The 26,596-nt window shown below is 33.4% G+C and overlaps 4 protein-coding genes and 1 pseudogene across 6 annotated transcripts; 3 read left to right on the top strand and 2 right to left on the bottom strand.

Annotated features, from left to right (window-relative positions):
• Window positions 1–229: 229 nt before the first annotated feature.
• Window positions 230–3,825, top strand: LOC120118344. Its single transcript, XM_039138396.1, has 8 exons — window positions 230–290; window positions 627–979; window positions 1,061–1,155; window positions 1,411–1,528; window positions 1,652–1,770; window positions 2,434–2,620; window positions 2,713–2,856; window positions 3,415–3,825. The coding sequence occupies exons 1-8, from the start codon at window positions 230–232 to the stop codon at window positions 3,703–3,705; spliced, it is 1,368 nt and encodes a 455-aa protein (XP_038994327.1). The 3' UTR covers window positions 3,706–3,825.
• Window positions 3,826–4,038: 213 nt separating this feature from the next.
• Window positions 4,039–6,656, bottom strand: LOC120118342 (annotated as a pseudogene).
• A 472-nt stretch (window positions 6,657–7,128) lies between these two features.
• On the bottom strand, window positions 7,129–10,733 carry LOC120118610 (chorismate mutase 1, chloroplastic-like). Its single transcript, XM_039138634.1, has 6 exons — window positions 10,471–10,733; window positions 9,422–9,647; window positions 9,221–9,307; window positions 8,476–8,619; window positions 7,520–7,612; window positions 7,129–7,438 (listed from the first exon to the last, which is right to left on the bottom strand). Exons 1-6 carry the CDS (start codon window positions 10,656–10,658, stop codon window positions 7,202–7,204), a joined length of 975 nt encoding a protein of 324 aa, XP_038994565.1. The 5' UTR covers window positions 10,659–10,733; the 3' UTR covers window positions 7,129–7,201.
• A 2,934-nt stretch (window positions 10,734–13,667) lies between these two features.
• On the top strand, window positions 13,668–17,621 carry LOC120118608. The gene is made up of 6 exons (XM_039138633.1): window positions 13,668–13,894; window positions 14,732–14,946; window positions 15,053–15,769; window positions 15,860–16,342; window positions 16,433–16,642; window positions 16,733–17,621. Exons 3-6 carry the CDS (start codon window positions 15,661–15,663, stop codon window positions 17,209–17,211), a joined length of 1,281 nt encoding a protein of 426 aa, XP_038994564.1. The 5' UTR covers window positions 13,668–13,894; window positions 14,732–14,946; window positions 15,053–15,660; the 3' UTR covers window positions 17,212–17,621.
• A 3,150-nt stretch (window positions 17,622–20,771) lies between these two features.
• LOC120118607 (F-box protein CPR1-like) lies at window positions 20,772–24,609 on the top strand. 3 transcript variants are annotated; one of them, XM_039138630.1, is made up of 3 exons: window positions 20,772–20,973; window positions 22,240–22,379; window positions 23,025–24,609. In XM_039138630.1, exon 3 carries the CDS (start codon window positions 23,068–23,070, stop codon window positions 24,349–24,351), a length of 1,284 nt encoding a protein of 427 aa, XP_038994561.1. In that variant the 5' UTR covers window positions 20,772–20,973; window positions 22,240–22,379; window positions 23,025–23,067; the 3' UTR covers window positions 24,352–24,609. The 3 variants fall into 3 exon arrangements, with proteins under 3 accessions (XP_038994561.1, XP_038994562.1, XP_038994563.1); XM_039138632.1 differs by lacking the exon at window positions 20,772–20,973 and having other exon boundaries at window positions 21,767–22,379; window positions 23,025–24,211; window positions 24,397–24,609; XM_039138631.1 differs by lacking the exon at window positions 22,240–22,379.
• The last annotated feature ends 1,987 nt before the right edge of the window (window positions 24,610–26,596 follow it).

Here is a 26,596-nt window from a genome sequence, read left to right as displayed (position 1 = left end):
TACCGAAAACTGAATCTAAAAGAAATTTAGCATTCGTGATTGTTAATCCATGAATTTCATAAATGCAGCATTCATGATTGTATGTTTTTATATGTCTTATAGTTAAATTTAAGCTATTTTTGAAATCCAAATTTTAATATCCAAGTGAGGCTACCTTAGTTCATTTACAAAAGCTAAAAAAGAGTAGAGAAGAACATTGAGGCTGAGGAATTACCCAGATCAAGTGACAATGTGGAACAATGTGATGATGACAGTAGAGGAGAAAGAGATGATCACAACCAAATGGACAGGTTAAGTCTCACGAAACCCTAATTGTTGCCTTAATCAATAAGCAACGCAAATGGATAGATTTTAACATCAAATCACATTTAACATGCATTGAATCCTCAACAAGAAACACACGTACATGTGTTTATACTTTCACCTAAACATACTAAATTTTCCATGTCATAATAAAAAAAATAAAAAATTCAGGGAATGATTAAAACTGTTTTAATAAACAGGAGTAATTCACAAATTTAATGATTAAATTGAATAATTTAAATTAAAGTGATCAAAATAGAATAGAGAACATAGTTCGGTGATAAAACGATATACTTTACCCTCTTAATAACCGCAAAAAAAAGGGGAAGAAAAAATCAATCCACACGTACAACGGATAAGACATAAAAAGGAGGCAAGCTTTCCCACTCAGTCCAAACAAGAATCTCTCCGGTTTCCTTTCAACGGCAACGGCAACGGCAACGGCAACGGCAATGGCTGCAACTTGTTACTCTACTATTTCCACTTCACTCAATTCAATCAGACCCTTTCCTTTCCTCTCAAAAATTTGCAACCCGAACCCGTTCCCTTCCTCCTTTCGGAGCTCCAAATCCGAGCTTCAAACTCGGCCTCTGTGCAAGAAGATCATTACATGAGCATCGATAATCTCCGACGGTTTTTCCATCTTACTTCGGGAAAATGGACCGGTTCCTTCCACGTAATTATTATTTCTTACCCACTTCTAGTTTTCATCGTTTCATTAATAGTTTTTCTTTTAAATGTTTTTTTTATTTTGTAGCAATTTGATGGAAATGGGAATTTGTTGCAAAAAATAAATACGAGGCTTTCGGCAAGTTCATATGGAGAAGATGAGCTTATCAGTCTCATTCAAACGTAAACTTTTCAATTTCTATTATCATTAGTATTTTATTTTTCCAAAGTTTATATTTGGGTGTATTATAGATTCTTTTATCTTTTTGAAGTATATATGACGTAGTCCTTGGAGTATTTTTATTTTTATTCTTATTTATGAGAGGTTATAATCAAGAAAAATCGTATATTTAAGTGAGTTTGTTATTATAGCTAGTAGATTCCTATGGTTTCTATATTTCTCCTATGGAAGTTTGTTGATAAAGATGTTGTTTTTAGGTTGTACATTGAGCAGCCTCAATCAAGCATTTCAATTTCTGGACTTAAGGAAGAAGTTGAATGGGCAGAATACAAAATAAAAGAAACAAATATGTTCACTGTGGACAAATATCAGGAGGTAGAGTTTTTCCCAATTAGGATGTTAAATTGTTTGATTTTCAATGTACATTCTTTTCATTGTATCTTAGCTTTTAAAGTTAGTTATTTTCTCTTACAATCATCGATTATGTTTAGTCTGCAGATCGGATTTTTCCCCAAAGAGAGGGCTTTTTCATTAAGGTACCGGACTGCTGGCATGTTAGAGACTGTATTAAGGCAAGGGGTACTGGGAGAAGATGACACTGGGGAGGAATCACCTAAGTAAGCTCTTTTACTCGTAGAAGGCATTCAGATGAATTGAATAATATATTCTAGGAAAGGAGTTGGAATAGCATTGATATTAGCCTAGTTGTATACAAATTCAAACCCAATTGTGGTTTTCTGCTCCTTTTTTCTTTTGTTGTTATGATGTATGAATCTTTAATATATAATGCATGATGTATGGTATGAATAGCCCCCTATTTTGAAGAAGTTTTCTTGTAACCATTTGAGAAGGCATCTAAAAAACTTGTCACGTTATCAAAAGTTAATTTTGATATTTTTGATGGGTTAGATAATTGGGTAGTCTACCTGCCATATTTCCTTAATGTCTCCCTACAACCATATCGACAGGTGGGGTGGCAAATTCTGTTTGGTTGTTTAGAAGAATATTTAAAACTGGTCCTCTTTGAGTATTGAAATTGTATGGATAAGTGGATCACTGGACAGTGCCGATTATCTGATTCAATCAATGATTTATGTCACAATGACCCAGTTTCCAAAATGATGAGTATGCTTTCCAGAGAAAAAAATATCAATATGTATGTATGTGTATATATATATATATATATACTTTTTAACAGCTTTTTCCTCTATTGTCTGACCTGCACATACAGAGGCGGATGCATTCAATTAAAAGAGCTAACTAATTGTTCTATTTTACAGAAATATTAAGCTTCCTTCTCGCCGGCCTTCCCTTGTTTGTGAAAATTGCCTATATTCTCAAGAGAAGGATAGACGAGCAAGAGCATTTCATATCATGGACCCTAGAGGCTTCGTGGATATGCTTATCATCTTCTTTGAGGATAGAGGTGATGGGCCACTTATTCACCCATCACTTGTCGATATGGTGATAATTGATCTTAAACCATTTTGTTTAAACTGACAATTCTAACTTCCTTTTATAAGATTTATGCATATAAAATATTGTTTTACGAATTGTAGGATGGACAGGACCGGATTTTACCATTTTTGGGCAAGTGGGAAGGTCATTCTGTAACAAAGCGTAGTGGTGTTTATGGATCGACGATGGCAGAAGCTGATACAGTTTCTTTACTTGAAATGGATGACAAGAATAAGCTCATCCAGGTATGTTTGTCTCTCTCAATGTTTCCAAGAACGAATATTCTTTCGCTTAAAAAGGTAAGAGCCCTGTAATCTTGGAGTGGAGTTGATTTATATTTCTTTTAGACTACATTTATGATGACACAAGGAATTAGTTCCATTAAGTTAGTGATAAGATATTGTTCATTTTGTCTATGTTGTTGTGACACTTTATTTTTTTCTAAAATACCTGTGTCCATGGTCCACCACTCATATTTAATACATATTCGGACATGTTTATGGGGGTATGATTCTATAGTTATCTGTAAAAATTTTGAAATACACCTTCAACACAGACCAGTATCTGACTCTAATTCCCGAGTCTGAAAATCATAGCATTTTGGTTCTGCTAATGTCTTTTATGAATTCGAAAATTCTGTCTTCAAGTTTTCTTATTTCTGTCTTGCTATTCTAAATGCCACTTCAAGATTAAATTATGCAGGTGATAGTTAATTAACGTATAATTTACTGGTTGTCTGTGGAGAACACTCATTATTGTCAGTTTTCATGTTTTTCTCCCTGTGTTTCGATATACACAATCAGGATGTTACTTCCAAGGGTGGTGGACGTGATGTAAGAACTAACGTGCATTGGACGGGTATGATCACAAGTAACTCGGTTGAATTTGAAGGGGCATACCAGCTAACATTATTACCTGGGGGAATGTATATGGGATACCCTTCTGATATTGCAAAGAGTGTAGCTGAATCCAAGTCATTCCATTTGGAGTTCTGTTGGTTAGAGGCACCCGGGAAGAGACAGAGACTGCTTCGAACTTATGATGCTGAGGGGTTGGCTGTCTCATCGACCTATTTTTCTGAGGTTAGAGTATGAGCTCCTTGTACATCACTGACGAGGTATGTTATTCCCTAACTTGTAGAAAAAGTTAGGGTTTTGATTTTATATAAAGGAAAGTAAGCAAAAGAGAGCACATTGCTGTAACTAATTTTGAAAACGTGGACTGATGGTCGATCAGTTGAACTTTGCTTTTCGGTTAAACTAGTCAGTCAGATCCGGTTTTTTGTTTCATGGTTGTTAATGGGTAAGATAGGTGAGGCTTTACGAGTTAGTTGCACCATTTTAAAATTTCAACTAAATTTAAGTGCCTTCTAAGGATCATATTCTCGTGCCTACAAAAACTGGTTATCATCTGAAAATAAAGACAATTTATCTGAACGATATAGTAGAATCGTGGGTTCCACTTTGAAGCTTAATCAGAGAGTAGTAAGCTCCTGTTGGCCTCTTAGCTAACAAAGATGAATGATTTCCTTTCTCAGCCAACTTCCCTTTGTCTAACACGACAATAACATCACAGTTCTGAATGGTACTTAGCCTATGTGCTACAATCACGCTGGTACTCCGCACCATCACTTGTTCCAATGCTTCTTGCACCACTTCCTCAGATTTATTGTCAAGTGCACTGGTTGCTTCATCTAGTTATAACATCATCGGATTCTTCAATATAGCTCGGGCTATGGTGATCCGTTGTTTCTGATCCCCAGATAGTTGCACACCTCCACACCAGTTATCATAACCATCTGCCAGGCCTGCAATGAAGTCATGTGCATTTGCTGCTTTGGCTGCTTCAATGACTTCGGATTCATTGATTTTATCCAATGCTCCATATAGAATGTTTTCCCCTATTGTGCTGGAAAATAGTGTTGGTTCTTGGCTAACAAGTGCTGTGTGTTTCCTCAATGACCTTAGGGTGTACGACCTTATATCTCGACCATCTTTCTTCACTACTTTGCAAGGATCATAGAATCCCTCAATTAAATTAATGATTGTTGATTTACCAGATCCGCTTTGTCCCACTAATGCAGTCAATTTTCCGGCTTCCATGGTTATTGAGAAGTCTTCAAAGAAAATCACATTAGGCCTGGCTGGATATGCAAAATCGATGTCACAAATTTCTACATGTCCTGTAATTTCTTCAACCAAGTAACCACTAGAGTCATCAGGTTCAATTTGTGTGCAGCAATCGATTATATCAAACAAAGCTCTGACAACCTCGGTGTTCTTGGCCAAGTCTGGGGTCAAGCTTGCAGCTTCAGCAATGAGAAGGCTGGTGCGAACCATGACAAGGAATGTTTGAGTAAAGGCTTTTGCAGTGATGTATCCTTGTGATACGAGTTTCCCACCATACTAAAAGCCGAATGCCTTAATGCATGCACTGAGCAGTAAAGCTGATCCGAGTCCAATACCTGCAAACCAAGCTTGTCTAACATTCTCTCTTCTCGGACCTTCATCGAACTTTCGCAACATTTTCAGGATTCGTTCCTGAGAACAGAAGGAAGTAATCGTACAGTGGTTGGAAACCGCCTCGGCAGCAACCTTGATCCTCTCTTGTTGTGCCTCGATGGCTTCCTTGTACATGCTTTTAAGCAAGACCTTTCCAGTGTACATGTTGACAACGATGAGGGGTTGGACTATCATGATGATGGCAAGTCTCCATGCAATGAATAAGCCCATCGCACAAGCCAGAGTTATAACGGATATGGTTCTCAGAATAAGAGACATTCCGTCATTGACCAAAGATCTCACCTGAAAACATTCAAGGTTCATGCATATCTATAGGAACATCCTAGCACAACATGATCAACTTAAAAAAGAACATACCACACTAGCATCCTTGTCTAGTCTAGCACAAATGGTGCCACTGGAGTTCTCATCAAACCACCCAACTTCGAACGTCAGTAACTTCGAAAGCACTCTCTCTTTTATCCTCATTGTCAAGTGCTCCCCGATGTAAGCAAAACTATAATGCTGAATGATATTAATTATCGATGTAAACAAAAATAACCCAAGGAAACATAAAGCATAAACCTTTGTCTTCTCTTTAATTTCATCATGATCCGTGAGAGAGAAAAAATATTGGAATCAGTGATCCTATTGTATCAGATGAGACCGGTTGCAGCGCACCAACTAAAACTGCAGTAATGGATGCCACAGTAGCATGTTTCCACTCTGGTAAATTCAAGTCCCACAGTCTTCTAAAAGATGGTGTAGACACCTTTTGATCCTCACCCTTGATTTCTCCGGCTGGTGAAGCACGATTCAGTGTGGTGGAATTGGCTGAATTTGTCCGGTTTGCTACAGAAGGTCTATGATTATTGGCTGAATTTTTATTCCCTTCTTCCTGGACTTGTTCTCTTTGTTGAAGTTGCACTAGCACGGGATAAAAACCTTTCTCATTCACCATTAACTCATCATGTGATCCAGTTTCCATGACCTGACCATCTCGGGCAACGAAAATCAAATCTGCATGTCTAATGGTAGAAAGACGATGGGAAATGATGATAGTTGTACGTCCGACAGATGCCTTTCCGAGAACCTCTCGCACAATGGGTTCGGATCCAGAGTCTAATGCATTTGTTGGCTTATCGAGGAGGATGATTTTGGGTGCCTTTATCAAGGCTCTTGCTATTGCAATCCTCTGTTTTTGTCCAGCAGACATTTGAATCCCTCGTTCACTAACCTATTTACCATGTAAAACTCGGTTTCTAGAACCTATATAATCTAATAAACACAAAACATGTGTAAGTTGGGGTGTCTTCGAAATTTGAGAATCCCCTCCTAAACAATCACAAGTACCCTGTTTTCTGCTGGAAGTTTCATCCCTGCACCAATGGCTATGAATCGATCAATAATCGGAGAACATGCTGAATTACAGAAGGTATTACAAACAGGGCGACGAAATGAAATTGAGAAGCAACATATTGTGTGTATACATACATCCATATTTTATATATACTCGCAACTTCATCCAGTGCAATAGATTTCATGTCTGTACTTGTGCACCAAAAATAGGAAGCATGAATAAGAAAGAGATTCTAAGTGGTGTGCAGCTTAGATGATCATCCATTTTGTCAAAAATTATTAGCTGTGCTTTTTACATCAGATTTTGGTTTCATAGAAGCAGCTTTATACTTTCAATTATGAGCTGCGGTTTGTTTCTTTATAAAATATAATCTTATTGGATCGAATTAGATCAAAATTAATCAAAATCTCGTATCTGTCTCTACTTTCATTTTCATAACCTGTGTTGTCAAAGAACACAGAGAGACGAACATACTAAAAGATAATTCAATATACTATAAAATTATAAAATAATGATATTAATATTAATATTGTCCCGAATAAAGGAAATCATCAATTTATTTTTATATAAATACATAATAATATTTTAAACACGATTATAATACATGAAAGATTGATAAACCAACACTCACCCAAAACCATAAGCATATATTTTTCTCCGTATAACTTTTTCCTGGAACTACATTTCTTTATAGACTGGTAATGGAAACACTGTATCAATTTATTCGAATCAGTCCAACCTTCTCAACAAGTATTCAACTTGGACTTCTTTTGTCAATGGCATGATCCAGTCACCGTATAAGTCTGCAACCAAGCTCGAGTTTATTTTGTAAACCGGATCGACGCCATCTTCGTTTATATTACCCGACAATACTTCCCCATACGTTCTGGCTTTCGTTTCTACTCTTTTCTTGATCGACTCTTCGACCGAAGGATATGTCAGCAACTCCATCAACCATTTCCGGTCCTGCAAAATCCGAGACCGAATAATGAAACGACGGATGCTTCAACAAAATGCACTCAGAATGGAACCAATAAAATGATATACCTGTTTTTGGATGGCAACTGTATAGGCATCTGGTGATGCCCGAAATTTACACTCTGCCACAAATTTCCCATAATGAATTCTCTTTGAAAGTGCCTGCAGTAACACATATGTTTAAGAATCCGAGAGTTCCCGAAACGAACAACAGATGTTTTGCAAATTTGCAATGAAAACCTTGTACAACCAACGCTCACTCTTTCGAGATTTTGAGTGAGATCAACAAAGGTCACCAAATAGTAACATACATGGTTCACATTGCATATGTTAGAATACAAAGTATGGACATACATTAGAAAAACAATGCAGATACTTGTTGCAAAATCCAGTTCTATACGTGGATCAAATGAAACGAACCATCAATGAGTTATCATTGATTTCCCGAAATTTGGTACACACTTTAGAAAATACAAATGGTGGAACTTCCTACAGTAAGGGACATAATCTTACTAAAAGATTATGTTACCATCCAACTCCCATGAATCAGTGCCTTATATAGCCTGTAATGGACCAATAAGACTGTTTCAGCAAGTGAATCGACATACTGACTACTGAGTAACTGTCAAATTCAAGCAAACCGATTCCGAAGAAGGAAAGAAACAACATTACCAAGTACCTGGTAACCACAATTTAACAGCATTTAGAACGGCTCAACCCCATTCGAATACCAAAAAATGAACTACCTCTTTCAAAATTTACTCAAGTTCTGATTTAGATTTTGCTAGCTAAAGTTTGGAAAACAACATCAATAAACATCTTGTAGTACTAAATCTAAACTAAAAGTACTTAAAAAGGGATAGAGGAAATAAGAATTCACGACGTTTACTACTACCGATAAATCACCATTTTAGTTGAAGGTATATAACTAAATTGGAAATGCACGGGACCTCTTCAATGGGAAAAAAAACATATTAAATATGCTTTGACTAGTTTCTAACCTACAGACTAGTAAAAATATTTACCTGCAAACACATGGTGTCACAAACGGCAGTAGATCCACAGTTGCCATCATCTCCTTTATTCACTAGTCTCGGAATAAGATTTCTGAAGTACATTTCCCACACTTGGTTATTTATGTTTATTGAATCAGCAATGGGATGTAGTACCTGTTTGATTGACAGAAAACGGCTCCAATGTGAAGTTAAAACTTAATCCCCACAGTAAGAAAAAAATCCGAATGTCCACAAATTTACAAATATTATGAAGAGTGACAGATAAAGATCATGTGCAGAGGATTAAATTCTTGGAAAAGACTGCCACACAGGATAATAAATCATCAAAAAAGCAATCCTCTCCATGACAATTCAAGTGTTATATTCTCGTGATGATAAGAAAACAGAATCAAACTGAATCATCACTCACAGATGAGTTATGTTTATATGTTGCATTGACATGAAGAGCATCACTTGCACCAGAAAATAGTATGGAAGTGCACAGAAAAGTACTCTTCAAATCTTTCAAGAGACTATAAAATAGTGATTTACTAGCAGAGGTCTATGTTTCCCCAGACGATAGTTTTACCCATCAAATTTGAAGGCCTACCTCAATCAACCCTATCTCTTTACTACTAGAGAAATGGAAGTGACAAATGCTTAAATTCCGGTAAAACAAGTAATTGATAAAATGCTTCATATTGGCAAAGAATCATATCCAAGGCCACTGCACGAAATCAACAACTGTGATTTCTCTTACATCCTACTACTTTACCTTTGGATATTGCAAAGGTGGCAACAGGGGATCTGGCAATTCATATGGGAAGAAAGGATGCTCATCTGGGCTCTTGTATCTGCCAACCTATATGCAATTAAAAACTGATGAGAAAACCAGCACCAAGTTTACCATACCACCTTCCTTTTTCTCTCTGCTTCAGTGATCACTTTCCAAACGAAACCATCAAGTAAAACATACCTGGGCATGAAGCTTTTCAGTTTCTTTGAGCATATACTCCACCAAGGAGCCATGGAACCCATCCATTGAAAAGACATCGGGATCATACGTATCCGCATTATAACAATATTGAGCTCTCTCCAGAAGACTAAATATTATACTGTCCTCTTGTCGGATTAATGAACGCCTCACGGCCTCCAGGGTCAAATTCTCGCTCTCATCCACCCTTTGCTTTACCCCCTCTAATCTATCGAGATGAACCCAAATTTAAATAATTAGAAGCCTTCATCAATGTTGAAAAGATATCAGCTACAACACCACAGAAATACAAAATAAAAATAAAATCGGCAAGTGTTTATGACAAGGGTTAGTAAAAAAGTTCAATGTAGTCGTCCTAACTTCCTGTATGAGCATAGTTTATGAGCCATTGCACTTCATTATGGTACCATATTGACAGCCAAAGTCTCTTGCTGCTTATGCATGGAAGCAAATATATATATATATATTATTCCTTCATTTATAAGTTTTTCAAATGTGTTCAATGAATTCAAGTTGCTAGAAAAAAACATAATAACGAAAAATGCATGCTGAAGAGAATGCTGCTTCCCATGCAATCAAATTGGTGTTATCCCGGAGGGGAAAATGGGCATTTAATGCTACTACCACTAGAATTCTGCAGTGAATATCAAGGGGGAAATCATTAAAAATCTAAAATTAAACAAAAGGATATCTAGAAATGATATTAGTCTTTCTGCATTAGAAATAGAAAGGTTCTCGTGCAATTTTTCAACAAACAGGAAAACTCAGACAAGAGCCAGAAAGGGCTAGATTCCAAGCAATCTGGCAATGGAATTTAAGTAACTGTTGTATAGAAGAAACCCAATTTCATAATATGCAGGAAGATCTAAATAAGCCAGATTCAACGAAAAAAAAATGCACCAAATTCAACTAAAACCAAAGCTTTGGTTTTTATTAAAAAAACAATGAAATAACCCTTTTTTCTATCAACAATAAAAAAATGAATTGAAGTAAACAACAAAGAACAGGCAAAAGGGTTGATTGTTTTATACCCAAAGGAGTAGGTGGAAGCAGGAACAGATTGAATGGATTTCTTTGACAACTTTGCAGAGCAATCAAACTTAAAGCTGGGGAATTCCCTGGTTTGCAGAGGCAAAACGTTACTGGGTCTTGAAATTTTGGCAGTGCCATTAACAGAAGGTAAAAGCGGAGAAGAAGACCTTAACAGCCTAGCCTCCATTGATCACAAAGAGAGGAGAAAACTTGAGAAAAAAATCCAAAGGAAGCTGAAGCTTGGACTTTGGAAGCTTTTGAAACGCGCAATGAGTCAAATGTGTAGGGAGAAAGAGAGATTATAGTAACAATAATATTTGGTCGCGGATTCTTGTGGTGGGTGAATTGGGGGTTGGCAAAGGGGATTGGTGGAGTTGGTGTTGTATTCCCACTTAATCGGGTGCCTATTCAGTTTAAAACTTAATTTAATTGGTTGATTTGTCATCGTCAATTGTGATCAAGGTATAGGGGAACACGTTATTCTTTGTCACTTGCATCACTTTTTAGGTTAGTGTCTCTATTTTTTTTAATACATTTTTTATTTTAAACATAATTTTACGGTTGGTTGTATCATACAATTTGACGTGATTCAAATTTTTTAAAATATATAAGGATATTTTGATATTTACTCTTTTTTATTATAAGTATGAGCGATGAAAACAAGCAAGAAGAAACTCTAGGCGCTGAACAAGGACCGAAACTATAAGGGGTTATTTGGTTCAAGGTATATTTTATTACGGGAAATAAAATCTTTATTCTCCCGTTTAGTTGGTCAACATTCTTAGTTTCAGTAATTTTTTATTACCAATCGTAGATTTTTTGGGGTTTTAAACTAAAATACCCTTAATTTTTTTTTAAAAAAAATCATTCTTAGTTGAATAATAAAAATTCTACGAAAGTTAAATTACAAATTTATCCTTAAACTATTTTAGATTTACAAAAAAAAATCTATAATTAAAATTTTATATGAAGTTCAGGGGTTAAAATAAAATTTTACCATTTCATTAAATCTATTTATCTTTTAAATTTTGTAAAAAAAAATTATATAAATTTTATGAATTTAAATTTTTTAAAGAAAATATATAAATTAATTATAGTAGAATTTAACTTATTAAAAAAATAAATATATAATAAGGACAATTTGGTAAAATATACATTCTAATAATATTTTATTCTTTTAACCAATCACAGTAATCTTACATTCATGCTAAATCAACCAAACACAAAATACAATATTCTCAGTAATCCTATTATCTGGTAATCTTTTATTCTCACTGATAATCTTATATTTCGTGAACCAAACGCACTATAAGAAAATATCAGAGGATGAAGAGAGAGAGAGAGAGAGATGAGCGGTGGCAACAAGAGAACAATAATAATTTTTTTCTCGGTTTTAGATTTCTAATGTTTAGAAAGAGAAGAAAAAACAATCCTAAAAGGTTTAAAAATAAAAAAAAATATTATTATATTAAAAACAAAAATAACAAATAGCTTATCAATGGGATCAACCTTCAAGTGATAAATGAAAAATTAATACTTATAATAATTAAATAAAAAATAAAAAATTGATACTTGAAGTAAACTATATGCAGATGTTATTAAGGAACATGTGGTGTCTTAAAACACGTTCTTCCCACATAATAAGAATATGAATCTAGAAAGTGTTTATAAGATAGAACCAATATGTTAATTAACGAATGTATTAGTCATAAGGTTTTTTGTGCACAACTGATACGTGCAAAGGTACAAATCAATTTCATATAAGATTAGGATGCACTCACTCACATGTCACAAACCATACAAAAATTTTGATTGGTTGGGCTTAAAGCTTCACTCAACAAAAATTTAAGCCCATTATATATATATATATATATATAAAACTATTTGGTCACTTTATTACTTAATTTATATTTTAGTCGATCAATTTCTTTTTCCAAAATCATATATACTATTACGTTTTGATTTTATTTTGGTCGTTCGTCGTTAAAAATTTTAAGGTGACGTTAATACATCACCATAAAATAATGTCACTTCAATATTGATAAATAATAAGAAAAACGACATGTAATTATCACCATTGATTTTTTTAATGACTGACGACCGAAACAGAACTAAAATATAACGTTAGTTATAATTTTTGAAAAATAATAATTCCCTGACCAAAATAAAAATTAAGTAATAGATCAGTGACCAAAAATAAAATTTACCCAAGAAAATATCATTGTCAGATCACATTTAAAATTCGTTGCGCCCTATAGTTGAGTTCAAAGCAAAAGGTCCCGACTCGACCGTAAATTTTTGTAGTTTTGGAGCTTCTTTAAGCAACAATTTGGAGTTTATTTTTAATTAAACTCATTTTTGAACTGATTTTTAATCAAATTAAAAGGGGGGAAAAGGGAGGGAAATTGTACTTCATGTTGTCTGAGAGTGTTGTTGAAAGTGCTCGTGGGGGGGGGGGGGGTAATTTGCCTATTTCAGAGAACGGAGATTTTATGAAGAAAGGTCAAATTTGGATTTTGCCACACTATTATGCTAGAATGTAATATTTAGTCCCTATACTTTAGATATTGTTTGATCCTATACTTTTGACGCTGTAATTAGTTTGTACTTTGTAAAAATAGTTATTCTATAAAAAAATAGTCCGAACAGTTAATATATTTTCAATTATTCCATTTAAAACACTAATTTGAATTTTCCTTTTAAACAAATTTCTAACATAAAAAATCTATGTCAACATGGTGAGTTAAACTGATATTTATTTTAGGAACAAACGCCATAAATTTAATTAAAATAGCTAAACTATGTAACTATTTGGATTAACTAATGATATTGTAGAAGTAATTAAATCAAATTATAACAAATTAAAGTTTAGAAACCAAAACTTACATTGAAATATAATAGAGGGGCTAAAATCGAAATTGACCAAAGTGTAAGAGGAAAGAGAAGAAATGGTGGGATCAGCTTAAGCCTATATTTGGAAACTGTTGGGGAGTTTGTTGCTTCAGCAAATCCAGGTGTCTGAACTATATAAAATACTGTGTACCCAAAAAGCATGGAATCTGGCAGACAATTTCACAAAAACAGAATATATATACCAGAAAAGAATATAAATGAAGGAGAAAAGCCTTTATATTATTTGTTATTTGGAGAAAATTTCTTATCTGAAAATTTCTGTTCTTTTCTTTTTTGATGTTGTTCTAGAGTGAACATGATCTGAGATTTTTCTCTCCTTTTTTGTTTGAAATTTTGGTTCATTTAGATCATGAGTTTTTCTTCTTTTTTTTTGGTATACTTGTTTTCCTGTCTTACTACATTGAATTGTCTGGAAAAATGTTGGATTCATGGTGTTCGTCATTTTCTGGATAATTTGGAGGGTTTTTCTTAGAGCAGCTTCTCATAAGAGACATATAATATAATTATGAGGTAATTTTCTTTCCTTTTTCTATTCATAAATTCTCATGATGGATGATTAATCCTGTTTATTCAGTATATCTGGCTTTGTTGATAGCCTAACTAGTTGATAGCCTAACTAGTGTAAAGCTGCATTTCTCATTCTTGATTCGAGAATTTAAATATTCTGAGGGAAAAAATCTAATTTAATTCTCCCCCTCCCCCGGATTTTGTAGAGAAATGTTTGAATTTTGTTACCTAGTGCTTGTTTTTGTCTGAGGAATTTTAGATCTGTAGAGTTTTTACTTCAGAATCTGCATCTATGTTAACCGGATTTAGAATGACTGTCGAATACAATATGAATTTGCTCAAGTTTTTCCTATTTTTTCCCGTTATATTTAGAAACAAAGAATTTGAATAACATAGATCTGCAGAAATTGTTTTTGTGTGTTTTATTGTAAGAGTGAGTGTAAGATACTCGAATGCATATGACGAGTAAACTCAATTTTTTGAAAATTTTCCTTGTATTTCAAGGATCATACCGCATATCTCTTTCCGAGTAAGCGTCTGATGCGGATACTTTTAGGGAAAACGATGATTCTGGTACCTGAGATCTGGAATTGTGAAGTTGGATGATGACTGTATATGCTGGTTGGATGGTTCTAAATTATGTTATTACCAACAAATTGTTTGCAATCTGAATCACTCTATTTTTTAGGCCTAATGCAAATTTGTTTTGGTTGTTTCGATCACGATCAACATAGATTACACCAGTGAATCAGCTGGAAATGCTCGTTTAATATACAAAGAATATCTTTTAGATTGCATCCTTTCTGCCTTGTAATCCAATGCCTCCGGTGTTACTTGCAGGCATGGGAACTGAAGTACATGTGAACATGCTTCTTCCAGGATATTATTCATTGACGAATCCAAAAGGCAATTCTGGCGATGTTGGCTGGTCTTTACCTTGCGAAAACAGAAACTCAGGGCCATATAGTGATTTCTTCCTGAGGCTGGCAATGGGATATGACAAGGAACAAATGAGGCAAACTATCCTGGAACATGATTCGATATTCAGGCATCAGGTATGGCCTCGATTAACAATGTTGGACAATGATTTTTTTTTTTTCTGTGGGAAGCCTTGGAACTTGTTTTGGAATGCAGTTTTCATGCTTGAAATTGTTTATCCAGCTTCATGAACTCCATCGCCTTTACGGAATACAACGGGATTTGATGAATGAAATCAAGAGAAAATACAAAAAAAAACATTTGATCCCTCGGGCTACATCACACTCGAATCCGTTTTCATGTGGCTTTAAGATGAACGAAAGATTTGGCAAACTTCAGAGTCACATATTTCAGACTTGAATTGTTTTAGGCTATTTACATCCGGTGCAAATGGAATCCACTCTCAGTTTAGTCCCTTGAAAGGAAATGCACCAAAATCCAGTTGCTGTTTGACTCAAAAGGGCTTAAAGTCAAAAAACCGTGAAAGTTTGGAATCCCAGCCGAACAAGGTTCGGACTAGATTATTTGACCTTGAATGTCCAGCCGGGGAATATATTAACAATGAAGATGGAGCTCTAGGAGTGTCTGCAAAAAAGAGTTACGAGGTTTCTAGTGAGAGGAATGGAAACTTATCAATGCACTATGATAGCAATTGTAGTTCTAATGGTGAAGCTACTAGGTGATTTGAATGAACCTATTCCGGTTGAGGAACCATCTAGTTCAGCTTGTGTTGGTATTCTGACTAACATTAGTAGCACAAAAAGGAGGTCCAAAGGAAGGATCTATCGTCTATGTCACAGCTGCTTCTAGGCTTCAACCAAAGGGGTGTAGAAGTTCTCCAAGATTTGGAGGTTGAAAGCAGGCAAAATGGAGGAGGGTTCTCTAATAAATTTGAAAATGGTAATGTAGCTATGTTTTGATGACTCTTTTGCTGTTCAATTTTTATCTATTAAAAGTATTTACATCCTTTAATATGCCACTCGCTTTCAGGACAACCTAGAAGCAATGTAAGTTTTTATCCTGAAGATTTGCATGTCTCACAGAAATCGGTACAAGCTGAAACTAATGAGGCCCGACCTGCAGTGTTTCTTTCATTTAATCAGAATAAGAGAGGAATGTTTGGAAAACGGGAAAATTTTGGCATAGAAATACCTGAAAACAGTATCGGTATGTCTACTGTTACATCACACGGACTTGATCCGATGTCTGTTCATTCTTGGTCAGATGCAGCTCATTCTGAGATACTCTCTGTCTCAAGTCGGGCTATATTTAATGGTAACTCGAGCCGAAATGGCTCTTGGACCTATGGCCAGCTGAATACTAGTTCAACAGCCTTGCTGCAGGACCATTACATTACCAGGGGCAAATTGCTTGTTGATAGCAATTCAAGATCTCTTCCAAGTTCTCTTGCTGAGGGATTGGCACAAAATGACTTTCTCGGTGCATTTGATTGCAAGAAACCGCGAGCTTGCAGTCCATTGGTTGGCTTCTGCAACCAAAATGACATCGACAGTAAATCTGATTCTGAAGAATTCGCACACCATGGTACTAAAATTAGCTTCAAGTCTCTACCTTGGATGATGGAGGCAAAGTCCGCAATCGATCTAAATGCAGGCACAATGGCTGCAGACGGTTATGAGATTGAAGAAATTTCTGGATCAGACTTTGCTTCTGTTAATGGATCCATAAAACAGAACTCAAATGGAGGATTGTCTTGGTTAAGGGCTCCAAGACCCAGTTATGTGAAACCTAACAAAGATGTCGAAGGTTCTCATCAAATGAATTTTAATTCATTGCAAAACTCCTCTCAGCAGTTTATTGGCAGAACTGAAATGAGAATCCGAGATTCCTTGCCAACAGCTAGTGTTGATGATCCGAAGCACAGGAAAAACGATACTAGTTATTCTTCGAGCAGTACAAAGCTTCTTGGTTTCTCTGTTACTGAAAATATATGCCAAGATCTGCCTTCGCCTAACATGCCATTAAAGCCGAGTTCTCATGCTTCTGCAATTGATGGTGTTAACTCTGACATGACTCGAAGGCCTTTGTTGGTTGCTGATACGAGTTCAGATAATCCAAATGCTAATGCTGGACGCATTGATTTGAATTTGCGTGTTACCGGAAAAGGGATAGAAGATATTCAATCAACATCCTTTTCCGTAAGGACCAATGTGAGGATTGCTGAGATAGACTTGGAGATGCCAGTGAAAACCAAAATGGGAACTAGGGATACCTTGGATTACAAGTCTCTCGAAAACAGCCTTACGAGGCCTTCCAACTTGTTACATGTCGAAGCGGACCAGTCTCCAGGACTCACTAGTGTTTCCGTGGCAGGCAGCTGAGGCTCTGATTGCCATATCATCGTCCCGTGTGATTGATCTTCATCAGAATGCCGGCTCAGACAAATCGGAAGTATCCGCAAGCGATTCACTTCTTGGTTTGCAGAGATCGTTACTTCCTGCAAGAGTGACACCGAGAATGATGTCGGATCATCCGGATCCCGAGATGCTTGATTAGCTGCTGCCCTCCTCTCCTCTAGCTATAAAACAACTTTCAGAGAGAACCGCAAATTTTTCTCATGGCTCTGCGATTCGGAATTTTCAAGCCCTGGAGATCCACACTGTACATGTTCCCTTTTGATTGTAATTGATTTTCTCTACTAGTTCAAGGTGTCCTGAATCCCGAGTGAGTGTCTCTGTGTAATTCTTCGTAATAAGTTGCATGGCGTCGACCCTCATGCAACGAGAAAACAAAAACAAGGTAATTTCGAACTGCTCCATACAAACTTATCGAGTAATTTCGCTGATAAAAAAAGTTAGTCTTTAAAAAATTTCAATTAAATAATTATGTCAGTAAAACATACACATAATCGATAAATTTAAAAAATTAAATAAATATTATGTCAGTAATAACTTCATATATAAAATATCAAATTTGTACCCTATCGTGTTTTTTTCTTTCTTTTTTTCATTTTTTCGTTAAAACAAATTGATTGAAAAAAAGAAAAAAAAAAGGGGAGAATAGATAGGGATAAGGTTGGATAAAGAAGTAGTTGCTAAACATTTGATGGAACATTGAATTGAGAAATGGTGACATGTAGTGCAGGTGCAAGGTATTTCTATTCATGATTCGGCGTTATAATAATATTATAAAGTTTAGGATGAGATGGTGAGGCCATCTTTTCAGAACCGACTCACACTCCAACCCATACTAATTGCTTGCTTCAAGATAGTATATACCATCTGATTCAAATAGAGTTTAAGATGGTTAAGTTCGATTAAAAATTTACGAGTTAAAAATTATTAATTTTAACTTGAATTTGAAATTGAAAAATAAAGTTGGTCTGAGCTCAAAACATTCTAAAATTTAATTAGATTAATATTCAAATTTGAACCTAAATTTTAAGTACGTAAAAATAATAAATAATAAATATTAATATTATTAATAATTTAATCTAAAAATAAAAAATTAATATATTATTTTTCAAAATTAGCCTTGAACTTTTTAAATTAAATATCAAATAATTTAATTCGAATTGTTAAAAGTCCAAATATGATTTAAACATATCAAACTTTAATTAAATAAAACTTAAATAAGTTACGATTTGTATCTTCTAATTAAGGAGTGATAAACCGTAAAGAATATAAACCTCCAAAGCAGTAAAACCTTAACACTAGAAGTGCCCAAACAAACAAATATCCTAGGTAGGGTGAGCATTTGATTAAGTCGAGTCGAGTTAAAAAAATTTGAGTTATTCGAGTTGACGAGACGTATTTTACAACTTAAACTTAACTTGAATTTTTTTTAGTCGAGTTTAAGAAATTCTCTACTAATATTATTATAATTATTTATAGTATTATGGAAATGATTTGTTCCAATTTTTTTGACTTTATCTAACCATAATATATATATATATATATTATTTTTCATATTATAATGTTATTTAATATATTAAATACAATCTAAAATTATGAAATATATTCATAATATTATATTAAAAAAGTGTTTTGAGGGTAAAATATTGATAAGAGTATAAATGAGTCAAGGAATTGATGAGAATAAAAAATTTGTAAACAATTGTATTCAAAATACAAAATTGAGTAAAATGCAAAGTTTAGCGACTAAATAAAAAAGATAGTATATCTTTAATTAAAAAAAATAACAATTAAAGTTATATAGGTATTCTATTGTGGTATATGAGCATGTGGTTTAAATTGGTAAAAAAAATGACTTAAAATAAATCACATATTGAAGGAAAAAGATATTATAAAAAAATAAAGGACTAAATTGAAAAATAAAAATTTGTTATCAAAAAGAGGAATTGAAAGTACACATATATTCTACTATGGTTTAGGAGCATGTGACTCAAATTTGGTAAAAAAAAAGGACGTAAAATAAATGACGAATTGAAGAAATAAGGAGATTATGAAAAATTGAAGGACTAAATTGAAAAATAAAAAAGTTGTTATCAAAAAGAGGAATTGAAAGTGCACATGCATTTTACTATATTTTAGGAGTATGTAGTTCAAATTTAGTAAAAAAAAGACTTAAAATAAAGAAAAATTGAAGAAATAATGAAACCAGAAATTAAATCGTAAAATTATCAAAATACTAAATCAAATTTTTAATTTTTCAAATCAAATCCAGTTTTCCTCTCATCAAATCATAGGAAACGAAAACGTACAAGATCACACTGATTTTCAATGCAACAAAAACTTTCGATTATTTAATATACATATTGATTTATCTAAATTAAATTATGAAAATATAATAGGCTGATATAAATTATATATTTTTAAGAAAAATAGTAAAATAGAATAATAAGATGGAGCCCTTCTAAACATATAATTTATTAAAGAATATTTTACTACACTCGACGAGCAATGCTGAGTTTTACTAACGACAAGCATTCTTGAGCATTGTTAATTTAATTTATAAAAATCTAAAATTTTGAAAGACTCAACGTATAATTATAAATTAGTTAAAAATTAAAACATAAATTATTTAAAATAAAAAATTAATTATATTATTTTTCATAATCTTTTTTAGTAATAAAAAATATAATTTACTTTTAATAAATTATTTTTTAAAAAATTATGAAAATAATAATTAATTTTTTATTTTAAATAATTTACTTTTAAATTTTTAACTAATTTATAATTATACGTTGAATCTTTTAAAATTTTAATTTTTTATAAATTAAATTAATAATACTCATCAATATTCAATATCAGTGGTACTCTGCGTATTAATCGAACGTGACAATCTTATCCGTTTATTAAAGAAGTAAAATATTTAAAATAATTTAAAATGATTAAGATGATATCTTATATAATAAAAAGTAATTTTGAAAGATTATTATTTTCTATATATCACTATATTTATTAGTAACGAAGTGTGGATAGACACAAAATTCCATGATTGCTTTCATTTAACCTTTTTCACTTCCACACATAGTGTAACAGCCTCACTTGAATACTACTTCTAAAGTGTATCTATTGGTCTCTTCTCTCTCTACATGTATACATTTTGTACTATTAAATACTATAACCCAAGTTTATAATATCAAAGGAGATTGGTTTAAATAATAAATAATTTAATATTATTTAAATAAAGTCCTAAGTTCAAGTTTTTATATATAAAAAAAATTATTAAAAAATTCACCTATTAAATTTATATATACGACATAATATACTATACGAATTAATTCAAATTAATTAAAACAAAACCTTAGAAAAAAATGCGTATAGCCTATAGATTAATGTATAGCATAAATATGAATAAATCCTTTCCTTTTCAAAGTCCTTCGTCTTTTTCCCAAATGGATATATTGAGATAATGATGTGCTGACAAACCTACAACTCAAAAATCCCTACAAAACCAAGACTGTAAATCATCATCCTTCTCAATTTCTTCCACTCTTTCTCATTCCATCTTCTTCTTCTCCTCCTTCTCCTTCAAACTCTTCCCTTTTTCCCTCTGGGTTCTTTCCCTTTAGCCTCTAAAAGCTTCGAAAATTAAGCCTTTTCTTTCCTGAACTCCACAGCTCTCAACATATCCTTGAAACCCAATTTTCCTTGTGCTGCTGAAGAGGCACCGTTGAGGTATAATTTCATTAACTGTATTCCCCCCCCCCTGAAACTCTATCGTTCATTGATATTTAGTTCATGAATATTCATATATTTGGAAGGCTATTAATTGTGTGAAAAAGCAAAGTTTTCTATCTGTCAAAAAAGAATAGCATTATCACGATACACGAAAAAGAAGAAGTCTGGTATTTGATAAGAAATTGGAAAGGGATGTTTTTGAGAATTTGGGATGCTGTCAAGGACCTTTTGGTGAATTTACATTAGTGGTTGCAGTTCTGTAAATAGGAAACGAAAGTAGGATTTACGTGTTTATTTTTTGTATTTTTTTAATCATGCTGGGAAATACTAGGAAAACACGATGACAGACGGTAAGTAACACGTGTCATGACATGGGGGCTTTATGTGGCAATAATAAGACAAGTTAATACTAAATAATTAAGTGGGAAATTATTTCGTGTGGCTTCATTTTATTGGTTCTTGTTTTTGGTGGCTGCTTTACTTTAAAGGGTTTCTTCATTGATAAGATCAGAATTTTGGAATTTCCTTGTAAGTTACTTCAATTTTATTTGGGAAAAGAACAAAGTTTTAAGATGAAAACAGCTATTTTAATCGGATTTTTACATTTATTAGTGAGTGTAATGTTTTTGTTATTAACGCGTATTGTTATAGCCTATTTTAAGTTGCTTAATCAAAATAATTGCTTTATAAGCATCCAAGTATGGCGGACTTAAAAATTTTAAATTCTCGTATAATTTATTTTTATTCTTTAACACACTAAAATATTATAAATTTGTGTCTTGGAATAAAATCTGAATATGGGGGGCTATATCATGTCCTGTACTAAGAACTTCTTTTCATGTTTCTTCATTCTGATTTCCATAATCAAATTTCACCAGCACTACACCACCACTGAACCTTTAGAATCACCGGAATAGTCGCTTTATAATCAAATCCGGCGGACCGGATGACTATGCATTTAGTGAAGCATCAGCATGATTGATATTCATCCAGAAAATTAGCCTTCAAAGAAATCTGAAATAAAAAAAACCAGAAAACAAAAACAGACGAGCCTTAATAGTCCAATCTACCTATTTATCGACTGAACCGGTGGCTGGTTGTGACCTATTATAAGAAAAGTTGAGTTTAATACTTTAAACATGTTTTAAGCACGAGTGAACATGATCAGACATTTAGATATATAATTTATCTTTTGGAGAAGATTAAGGATTTTTGGAATCTTGAATTTCCTTTGATAACATTTTGGGGACGGTGATGGTTGAGGTGTCGTCTCCTACGGTCTTAGCACACAAAAATATAACAACCTTCAAGTTCATGAGTTCGGAAAATCGTGCACGGTTTTTGTTATTCGGATATCCTTGTTTCGGTCGGAGGGAATCAAGTGCATGAAGGAGATAATACAGGTACATATGCTTAAGAGCCTCTGGTTTCTTCTATTGCTTAGCTTGGTAGTGTGTTGAACAGATTTGGTATTGAAATCAATCTCACTTTCGTTGAAGGGACAGAATATTATTATTTTTGCTTAAGCTTAACTGCGTATGAAGCGTAGTGTTAAAACATAGACTTTAAGCTGCCATTCTCGAATATTGTATCGATCTATGTTTAGGATTTTAAGCATATTTAGGCAACCGTTGGAAACTTGCAATACAACCCTGAATTGCATTTAGCAGTATAAAAAGTCCAGCATCTGGATTGTTTAAAATGCTCACCAAAATGCCTTTTGAAAGAAAGAAAAGAATCTGATGAGACATGATTTCTCAGGAATCTATGCTTAAAGTATATGCCCCAACCCCTAGAGTAGGCAGTTCGAAGAAAACCAACGAGGTTAGAATACTAATAATTCATAGATGAGGGGAAAGAATCTAGCAGGGTAATTAGTTTCTTGATTGATGCAAAATTGATGCTGATAACTTGGTATGATTCCTGCCAAAATGTATTACTATACTAATCTTAAACTGTATGTAGTAATGCCCTCATATTGTTTCGGAAAACCAGGGTTCCTGAAACAATATATACATGGGTTTTTGATGATTTCTGTTCTCATGCAGGGTTGGGCTTGACTGTAGGAAAGAAGTCTAAGAAGAGCCGAGTATGGAGGTCATTGGTGATCTGCCAAGAGAGTTGTTCCTTGAAATCCTCTTACGATTGTCGGTAGAATCTCTGATGCGATGCAAGTGTGTTTGCAAATACTGGTACGCTCTTGTTAGCAATCCTAAGTTCATCGAATTGCACCTTCAGTACAACTGCAACAACAATGTATGCGTCCTTCTCAAGCGCTGCCTTCTAACGTGCTTAGGAGAGAGAGAAAATATGTTGTCGTTGGTTTGCAGCAACGGTTTGTCTTTCATAAATCTAGATGTTGATTTGTCTTTATATAAGAAGGAGCCGTGCTTACAGCTTTTAGGTCATTGTGATGGCATTATTTGCCTATCAAATTACAGAGATGATATAGTTCTATGTAATCCTGCAACTAGGGAGTCCATGGTACTCCCAGAATCCTCTCTCCCTTGTTATTCGCCGAGCTCGAATTTGATCCCACAAACCAGTGCCTTAGGATTTGGTTATGATGCTAAAACCCATCACTGCAAAGTTGTTAGGATTGTTTCGTACTGGGAGGAGCGAAGTGGGAGTGACTTACCCCAACATTCCAGGGTCGAAGTATATTCTTTGGCAACTGGTTCTTGGAAAGAAATCGATGTTAAGGTCCCCGCCCATGTGTGGTATTCTCCGTGTTTCGAGACATACTTTAATGGAGCGTTTCATTGGTATGCTATTGACAATAACCGAAATGAGGTCATCCTTTCATTCCACATGGGAAATGAAACGTTCCAAGTAATACCGATGCCAAGTGCCCTCTCCTTGAGTGATTATTCAATGTGCAGGAGTCTTTTTGTGTGGAACGGATGCATCGCTCTAGTAGTTTATCCGAGAAAGGGGACCAAAAAATCGTTTGAGATATACGTGATGAAGAAATATGGAGTGAGGGGATCTTGGACAAAGATAATGACAATTGGACCTCTTATGAAAGTGGAAATGCCTTTGGCTTTTTGGAGAAATGATGAGATCCTGATGGAAGGCTCCGATGGATTGGTTGTTTCTTACAACCTCAAGACACAAGAACTCAAGGATCTTCCTATTTATGGGGTCCCCAAGTCGTTCGCGACACTTGTGTACGTGAACAGCCTTGTTTCAGTCAAGGGAGGGAATCAAATGGTTGATGAAGGAAATAATACAGGTGAAAATGTTTCAACACTGATCACATTTTCTTTTGTTTTGTTTTGTTTCTGCAGAATCAGAACAGATTGCTTTCTTTTGCTGCATTTTTGTTGCTTATTCAGAGGCATGGGGATCTGTTCTTTTAGAAGACATGGATAAAAAGCCGTCATTTGTGATTCTAATCCAAGTGTTTTTTTGTGTTAGATTTTGGTTGGTGAAGGATCTGCTTCGGAACCTGCATAAACTTCATCAAGTTTAACAGATGATGATCAGGGGACGATGGAGACCAATGAATAAGAAAGTAAAAGCAAATGAGTGATACATATATAAAATAGATATCATCGTAAATGTAAATAAATCAGATGTAAATTTGGGTTTATAATCTGTGTGTTGTAAATGAAGATTTTAAGTTCAGTATATTATAGTTTATTCTTACTAACAAAATGAGCAAAGAATTGCAGCATGGGCTGCTTCACTCTACGTGGCCATGTGGCATAGCATTATGACTATTTATAGGTTCATTCATACCTTTCATTTCAGAGAAAATAATGGCAGTTGTTATCAAGAATTGGATCATACAAGTTGTGGAAGCTGATAGAAAGAATGCATCTTTCTTTGCTGGAATTCTAATGCCATATGTAATCCGGCGCATGTCCACAGCACACAAGGTTGTTACCTTTTTAATAAGATTCTCTTTTAGGTTAGGGTTGATTATAAAGCGAGTCGATTGTCTAACTCAATTCATTCTCTTTAAAAAAATTTATTGTTCGACTCGTTAAATTCATTAAAATTTTGCTTGACTTGTGGTCATTAAAATAACCTGTTACTTGACTCGTGCTCGTTAAAAAAACTTGTTGCTTGACTCGTGTTCATTAAACTTGTTGCTTACCTCGTTGGTTGTTAAACTTGCCAAAATTTTTATCTTATTTTTTTGGGGTAAGATTTATAATTTTTTTAGCTATAAGTAAAATCTACTAATACTATATAGAGTTTATGTAAACGTAAATTGATAAATTTAACCACAAAATTATCAAAAGAGTGTATGAGACAAATTCAAAGTAAACTCCAAAATAAAAATTCATAAATACATTAAAATAATAATTAGAATTTAATTTTTGGGTGTTGTAAAATAATAATTATTAATTAGTAATTTATTATTTTTTATTAGAAAATTAATAGATGAGTTATTTATCATCTATTAGAAAATTAGTAATTTTTTTAATGAAATAATTTTTTTTATGATAACTAGTAAAAAAATATAAAGAAAATTAACGAGATGCTCGCGAAATTATCGAGTCAATTTGGACTTTATTCGACTCAACTCGTTAAGGTCTCGAGTTAAATCAATTTGAATCGAGTTTTTTTCGAGTCGAGTTCGAACTGCTCACAAATTGCTCAACTCATTAATCACTCCTAGTCTAGGCAACGGGTACTAGGGATTAGAGTGTATTTAATGGAGTTGAACTAAAAAACTCTTAAGTTGTTAAATTATGTTTTATTACTTAACTTTTAAAAGAAATCAAATTAAGCTTTATGAATTCTAGTAGAATCAAATACTTAAAAATTTTATTTACCTTTTTATTTATTAATAATATTATCACATGAATTAATCTTAAATTAAGCAATTTTTCATTATATACATACATACATACATACATACATACATATATATATATATTGTGTTTAAATAAAATTTATAATGTTGTTTAATAAAATAAAAATTATTTAAAAATATAAATTTATTTATGATATTTTTTGGAAAAAAATTGAATATAAAAAAAATCATGGAACTGATAGAAAGAAATAACAACAAAATTACAATTAAAAAGCTAAATTAATAAAATATAAATTTAATAAATAAAATTACACAAAAAATATTATTAAAATTAAAAATTAGAATTAAATAAATGTTCTATAAATTTAGAGGAACTTTCAATGCAATAGAAATGAATTTAAAACACGGAAATTTGAATTAATGAAAATTATATAGAATGAAAGGATTAATTTAAAAAATCATTTTAAGAAAATAAAATTAACTATATTTTATATTAATGTAAAAATATATAGTTGAAGTTTAAAATAGATAAACTTAAATAAAAGAAAGTTGTAGACACTTATTTTCGTCTTTATTTCTTTATTTTATTTTATTTTACACATATATATATCTATATATATTTTCTAAAAAAATATTTTTTATATTTATTTATTTATTACTATTATTATTAACATTTTTTTATTAATTTTTTTTGCAGGTCCCATGATCAACCCACTATCCCACTTTCTTTGATTAAAAGATACATCCTTGGAAAAACCTTGGACTGTGCAGCATGGTCCGGATTCCGTGGGAATCGTTGCTATTTCTCATGGTTGCATCGGAAGTCCATGCGGACTTGTGGGACTCTGA

Source organism: Hibiscus syriacus, unplaced genomic scaffold (assembly GCF_006381635.1).
Source record: "Hibiscus syriacus cultivar Baekdansim isolate YM2019G1 unplaced genomic scaffold, ASM638163v2 tig00110328_pilon, whole genome shotgun sequence".
Lineage (NCBI taxonomy): Eukaryota > Viridiplantae > Streptophyta > Magnoliopsida > Malvales > Malvaceae > Hibiscus > Hibiscus syriacus.
This window is presented reverse-complemented; position numbering and strand designations above follow the sequence as displayed.

Bases quoted from the DNA above. Each gene is read 5' to 3' on its own strand.
- LOC120118610 (XM_039138634.1), bottom strand. From the start codon at position 10,658: ATGGAGGCTAGGCTGTTAAGGTCTTCTTCTCCGCTTTTACCTTCTGTT. The intron at 9,648-10,470 runs GTATAAAACAAT...TCATCTCGATAG, and splicing joins GCTTCCACCTACTCCTTTGG to ATTAGAGGGGGTAAAGCAAA. The intron at 7,613-8,475 runs GTAAATATTTTT...GTGTTACTGCAG, and splicing joins GTGACACCATGTGTTTGCAG to GCACTTTCAAAGAGAATTCA.
- LOC120118607 (XM_039138631.1), top strand. From the start codon at position 23,068: ATGGAGGTCATTGGTGATCTGCCAAGAGAGTTGTTCCTTGAAATCCTC.
- LOC120118344 (XM_039138396.1), top strand. From the start codon at position 230: ATGTGGAACAATGTGATGATGACAGTAGAGGAGAAAGAGATGATCACA. The intron at 2,621-2,712 runs ATAATTGATCTT...TACGAATTGTAG, and splicing joins CATCACTTGTCGATATGGTG to GATGGACAGGACCGGATTTT. The intron at 2,857-3,414 runs GTATGTTTGTCT...ATACACAATCAG, and splicing joins ACAAGAATAAGCTCATCCAG to GATGTTACTTCCAAGGGTGG.
- LOC120118608 (XM_039138633.1), top strand. From the start codon at position 15,661: ATGTCACAGCTGCTTCTAGGCTTCAACCAAAGGGGTGTAGAAGTTCTC. The intron at 15,770-15,859 runs GTAATGTAGCTA...ACTCGCTTTCAG, and splicing joins CTCTAATAAATTTGAAAATG to GACAACCTAGAAGCAATGTA. The intron at 16,643-16,732 runs ATCAAATGAATT...TGCCAACAGCTA, and splicing joins CAAAGATGTCGAAGGTTCTC to GTGTTGATGATCCGAAGCAC.